The sequence below is a fragment of the Phaenicophaeus curvirostris genome, chromosome 8, assembly GCF_032191515.1.
Source record: "Phaenicophaeus curvirostris isolate KB17595 chromosome 8, BPBGC_Pcur_1.0, whole genome shotgun sequence".
NCBI lineage: Eukaryota > Metazoa > Chordata > Aves > Cuculiformes > Cuculidae > Phaenicophaeus > Phaenicophaeus curvirostris.
The window spans coordinates 27,746,170-27,752,169 of record NC_091399.1 but is presented as its reverse complement, the minus strand read 5'-3'; the positions used below and the strand labels follow the sequence as shown (position 1 = coordinate 27,752,169).

Below are 6,000 nucleotides of genomic sequence, written 5' to 3'. Positions count from 1 at the left end.
GGAGGTTGTGGAGAGGAGGGAGCTGGGCTCTTCTCCCAAGTGACAGGGGACAGGACAGGAGGGAATGGCCTCATATTCTGCCAGGGGAGGTTCAGGCTGGACATCAGGAAAAAATTTTCCACAGAAAGGGTCATTGGGCACTGGCAGAGGCTGCCCAGGGAGGTGGTTGAGTCACCTTCCCTGGAGGGGTTTAAGGGATGGGTGGACGAGGCACTGAGGTGCATAGTTTAGTGATTGATAGGAATGGTTGGACTCGATGATCCAGTGGGTCTTTTCCAACCTAGTGATTCTGTGATTCTGTGAGCAGCTCCAGTGTCACCTTTCTGGGAGGGATCTGCAGTTGGCACACACTGGGGAGGGCAGTGCCTCACAATGCACCATCTGTGCTGGCAGGACACCCCTTAGTTTGGGGAGCTGGCAGGTCTGACAGAGCCATCACCCACCTGGAAGCAGCCACTCCATTCCCCTGGGCAATGGGACTGTCCCCAGTGAGCACTATGGCTCTAGAAGCCCTGCAGCATGGGCAGGGTTTGTCAGAGGCGCTACGCTCTCCCCACTGGCAGGTGTCAGTGCTGGTCACAGCCTCAGCCTCCAGCTTCCTAAACCGCTTCCTTCCTGGATGCTGTGGGGAGAAGGTCACTTGGCTGGACACCTGCCTTTGCCAGGGCCGCACCCAGCCCAGTTCCTGCTGTCACCCTCGGCTGGAAGCCACCGCGCTGGCTGGGTGTCCCCGAGAGAGCAGGCAGGCTCAGGCAGCCAGTCCTACACAGGACAGCCTGTCCTTCTTGGCTTCCTCTGGGTTGCTGACCCCCGACATCGCGTGCACCCACACCACCAGCCCCTCTCCCACCCCTCAGGTCACTGCAAGAAGGAGCCAGCCCTCTCCTGTCCCCAGTGGCATGGGACAGCAGCTCCCAGCAGTTGTTGCTGTGCTGGAGGAGCCAGCAGTGAAACAGCCCGAGTCGGGGAATCCCTCTGCCTCCCCTAAAAAAAAGCCAAAGGCAGCAAAAGAAAGAAGCCAGCCAAGCTTGTTTGATAGCTTTATTGCTTCTGTGATATGACTGAATCGATGTGACATAAGCCGGCCTGGAGGAGCCTTGTGAGACTCTCGCCCTCCCTGCCTAGAGGGAAAATTTAAAAAAAAAAATATTGCAGAAACTAAAACAAATTTAAAAAACTCATTGAGTTCTTGCATCTCAGCTTGGTACAGTACCGGTGAGCACACTGGCCTTCGGAGTGAGCCCCTGCGCGAGGAGCCAGTGCCCAGAGCGGCTGAGGAGCGTCCCAGCTCGCCTGCACCAAGGGACACGTCTCTAATACTCTGTGTGATGCACACTCGCACCTATGGCACGTGCCATGCAGGTGCCACTGGAGCTCAGCGTGGCAGCCGAGTCCCTGCCAGGCAGCCTGGAAGCCCTTTTCCATCCCTGGTGCTGCTCGTACCCAGCCGCCTGCCTGTTTGATAAACAGATAGCCCTGTCCCGACACCTTCTGTCCCTCCCCGTAGAGCCCACGCTGAGGGGTAAAGCACCGCAGCAGGCTCCCCACTGCTCCCTCCCTGGAAAAGGAGATGCTGGAAGCTCAGAAATGCCGGGCTGAGGGATGCTGTGCTGCAGAGGATCCTGCTGCTGCCTCGTAACGCGCTGTGAGGCCTCTGGCTGGTGAGCTTGAGGCCACAGCATGGCCAGCATGGGCTGAGCTGGTGGAGGGAGCCCAACGCCGGGGAGGGCTGCGCATCAAGAACACGCATGCACCCATGTTCACGGCGCGGTCACTGCAACAGCAGCTCCCTGGCACCCCCAGCTCCCCAGACGGACTCATCGCACCAGCAGGAACCAGCTCCCCAGTCCCCCTTGTCCTTCTCCAGCCTCTCTCGAGGTAGGTTCCCTGCCACCCGAGTGGCCTTTCTGCCCCGCAGTCCATCAGAGGCGCCAGGCGAACCCGCTCTATATTTAGGCTGTGGAGAATTCCCCTGGGCTCTCCCTTCTGAGCTGAAAAGGTGAGTCACTGTGAGGGAGAGGCCAAGCCTCACATCCGTCCCACTGACCTTGCTCTGACCCGCGTGCACCGCTCCGAGCTGGCAGGAGCGCAGCGTTTCGGAGGGCGGGAGGTGGCTGCAGGTGCATGCTGGAAAAACAGCCAAAGGAACAGCATCCCGGAGCAAAACTCAGGGTTCCACACTGCACCAGGAGCTCGGGTGGAGATGCCCATCACCCGGTCACAGTGCTGCTCCGTGGGTGCGTCAGCCCCACCAATGTCAGATGGGACAGTGAGTTAGACAGAAGCCTTTGGGCCCCCGAATCCGCTCCATCCTCTCTTTCCTTCTACTTGTTCTGACCCACCAAACCCACCCTGGGCCATGCACTTATCCACTCAGTCTGGCTCTTTCTGCCTGGAGACCCCCACCTGGGTGGAGAGAAAGGCTTGGTGTTACCTCCCTGGTCTACAGGGATAGCTTTCCATCAAGACCTGTCCCTGGCTGTGGTGGAGAGCTGGGATGCCAGGGAAAGCAGAGCTCTGTGGAGCTGGAGCCAGCAAGCTGGAAGATAAAGGTGCCCTGTACGTTTGTAGTGCTCAATAAAAAACGGACTAAATAATTTTAGTGCCACCACAAGCCTCCATGGGGGTGCTTCCCCCAAGGTGCGCAGAGGAGCCCAGCAGACACTAGGGGTTCTTCACCCCACTCCTCCTCCTGGCTGCAGCCACCCAACCTCTGGCATCTCAGCTCACTGTAGCACAGGGGAGTGGTCCATTGCCCCATCGCCGCCCTAGGGCTCCCATAGCAGCTGGTTAAACACCCAGTTCAAGCACCAAGGCAGGTGCCCACCTTTCCTCAGCCACTTCAGACAGGTCCAGCCCAGGCACCTCCACCTCTACAGATGACGGTCCCAGGTGCAGGCCCTGCTCTGAGCATCCCTTGTCTGTGTTAGGGCCACGATCTCCCTTCAGCTCAGAGCAGGGCAGACTGCAGTCCTCGGGCTACGGCGTATGCAGTGCCAGGACCATGAGCCCAGCCAGCACCCCTCTGGGATCCTCCCTCCACTGACCTCAGCACTGGTGGGCTGCTCACCGGTGCCTCGACACACAGGGACCTGGCTCGCAATGGTGCCTGTGGGTGCAGACCATCTTACTCCAGGCTAGGAGGGTGTGGGAGCCGCTTTCTACCTGTAACCATTCTCCTTGTGTTCCCTCTTCTCCAGGTGGATGGGACCGCTCTGCTGTCCTCACACTCGGCCACATTGCTCAGTTTATTCCGGCTCCTCTGATATATGTATACAAATTAAATGTGCAAATACTGCATCTCGAGACCAAGACAGCAAAGGAAGGGACGTGCTCCTGAGAGCAGGAGGAGCAGCAGTGCTAGAGCAGCACGGGAGGAGCTTGGAAATGAAGTGAGCAGGGGCTGAACAGAGGGTGAGGATTCCCAGCAGGCCCTGACCCGTGCCAGTAGTGTCCATCATCACTGAGGTCACGCATCGCTTAAATAGGGAATATGATTGAGTCTGGAACGTAAAACAAACATCTTCAGCAGCCTGCTCTCAAACTGTAAAGCTGCAGATCTCCACATAAGATCTGACCTCCTTCCAAAGAATAAATTACTCCTCTCTCTCACAGAAATAAAGTGAGATGCTGTCCAGAAATGGTGACACTGATCTGCACCAACTCCATGAGGACCCTGCACAGCAGGCACAAACCAAGAGGCCCGAACGCCTTGAACGCAATGTGACAGGCTCTGCTGTGACAGGTAGGAAGGTGAGCAGGGTCTGCTCCAGGCAGAAAAGCCATCAGCTCTCCCCTCCACCTTGGGGTGAGAGCAGAGGCAGAGAGGGGCAAACAGCTATGGAAAACAGCCAAAAAGTGGCTGCTGCCTCTATGTGGGAAGCAAGGAAAAGTGCAGAAAAACAAACCCATGCTCATCTCTAACAAGAAGCTCCAAGTGGAGAAGGAGGGAAAGCCATTATTCTCCTTTTGAATTATAGCAGCACCAACGACACCAAAGTTTTGGACGGATTTGTCTTCCTGGGGAAAGATCTGAAGCCGGTGACAACGCAGATGGAGAATGGAGAGGCCGGGCTTTACGCAGGGCTGTGCACAAGCAGACTTTGCCTTGCACCTTGGTATTTCTAGTATGATTCCAGCAGAGTTTCTTTTTAAAAATAATACTTTGTACATTCAGGCATTGCTGCCTCAGGGCAGCATCGCCTCCCATTTGGCACAAATTGTTTTATTCACAAACCTTTCTTCTCTGAGTCTTTCCTGTTTAATTCAGGACGCAGAAGATCTGTCTGCGATGCAGAGTTCAAGAATTGCCCACACAGCTCCTTGCCCACCTCCACTGCCAGCTCTAGGCCTGGAGGCAGCAGACGCAACCCTTGTGCAGACTGGCAACGCGAGAGGGTCTTCCCAGAGCATCTCTGTGTATCTTCAGTGAGGTGGGATTCTTGCGGGGGGCTGCCAGTGCCTGCTCCCGGAGCTGCAGCGTGCGTCTTCGTCTCCTCCCTTGGAGGCAGTGGCTGCAGCCACTCAAATCCCACTGGTTAGGTCAGTGATGACTCGGGCTTTCACCAGCTTCCGCAGGAACTCCTTCTCCCGCTGGATATTGTGCGTCCAGGACTGGAAGGAAATGGGAAAGACAGGAGGTCAGCAGCTATCCTGGCCAAGCATGCTCCCATTCCCCACGTTGCAGGACACTCCAGTGGGAGCAGGGCAGTGGCTCCTGCCAAGGAGACAGACTTGAAGAGCCCTTGCAGACCAAAGGCCTTCTCTTATTTAAAGCCGATACAGCCAGCATGGTCAGACCCGTGTACTTGAGGTCGGAGGTCTCCCCATGGGCTGAGTGAAGTTATTTTGTCATGGTGAGATCTGGGCAACCCAGGTTCCTTGGGCAGATCACAGAATCATAGAATTGCCAGGTTGGAAAAGACCTTTGAGATTATCAAGTCCAACTGTACCTCTCCACTACTAAACCATATCCCTGAGCAAATAATCTACCCATCTTTTAAATCCCTCCAGGGATGAGGACTCCACCACCTCCCTGGGCAGCCATTCCAGTGCCTGATAACCCCTTCAGTTCACCCCCAAGTCCTTCTTCTCAGGGCTGCTCTCAATCCATTCTCTGCCCAGCCTGTATTTGTGCTTGGGATTGCCCAGCATGTTTTGGAAATACCTGTCTTGCTGCTACTGTGCATTTATAAGCCACTTCCATCCCTTCAGCTCACAGGAATGATGACAGTTAAAGCTGCTGAGGGAAGTTCAGGCAGGTCTTATCTTGTAACCTGCGTTCTAAGAAGTCTTTGATTTCCTCTGCTTCCAGTGACACTGTTACCTGGACGCTGCAAAGGGTGCATGATCACCAGGAACAACAGGGCCACACACAGCAAACTATGCTGGTGCTCTTTGGGACCGTCTCTAAACTGAAAAGATGCTGCCCAGAAACAACTCGGTGCTTGGCTTCTTCTGGCACAAAAGCAGAAACTGAAAACTGGCACTGGGAAGAAATCTGGCTTGTAAAAGGGAAAAAAAATGCATGAATTCCAGAAAGCAGCAGTTGGAGCAAGAGTGATGCAGAGCAGAGGGAGCTGGGAGAGCAGGGCTGTGGGTGCCTGTCTCTCGGAGAAGAACAGGGTCGCCCAGTATGCTGGCAACAGCCCCACATGTGGCACGTGAGCTGCGAGGCTCAGGCTTGGCCCCCACCACGCAGCAACGTCTCTCCTAACAGCACAGCCCCTCGCTAGGAACACACAGCCCCGACAGAAGCAGCCAAGCATGTGTGTGTGTGCTCCTGCCAGCAGGCAGTGAGCGGTGTCTGCTGGCACCGCGGCCACGCTGGGAACGCTGGGTTTTGATGCATCCGCTTACATCAGGCTGGGCTCGTTGTTCAAAGCCCATCTGGAGCACCGGGGAGCCTGAGGTGCCTGATACATCATAGCACAAGCTGATCTCTCCTTCACGTCTTTCAGCCCCATCAAAGCTAACAGAAGCCAACTGGTTTCACCTGCT

General features: G+C 55.8%; 1 protein-coding gene across 4 annotated transcripts in view; it reads right to left on the bottom strand.

Annotated features, from left to right (window-relative positions):
• Positions 1-1,027: 1,027 nt before the first annotated feature.
• Positions 1,028-6,000, bottom strand: part of ST3GAL3 (ST3 beta-galactoside alpha-2,3-sialyltransferase 3) — a 198,394-nt gene continuing 193,421 nt past the window's right edge. For all 4 annotated transcript variants that reach the window (XM_069862975.1, XM_069862974.1, XM_069862976.1 and 1 more), the window contains one exon: positions 1,028-4,614. In XM_069862975.1, coding sequence (XP_069719076.1) covers positions 4,525-4,614 — 90 coding nt within the window. In that variant the 3' untranslated portion in view covers positions 1,028-4,524. The remainder of the gene's footprint in view (positions 4,615-6,000) is intronic.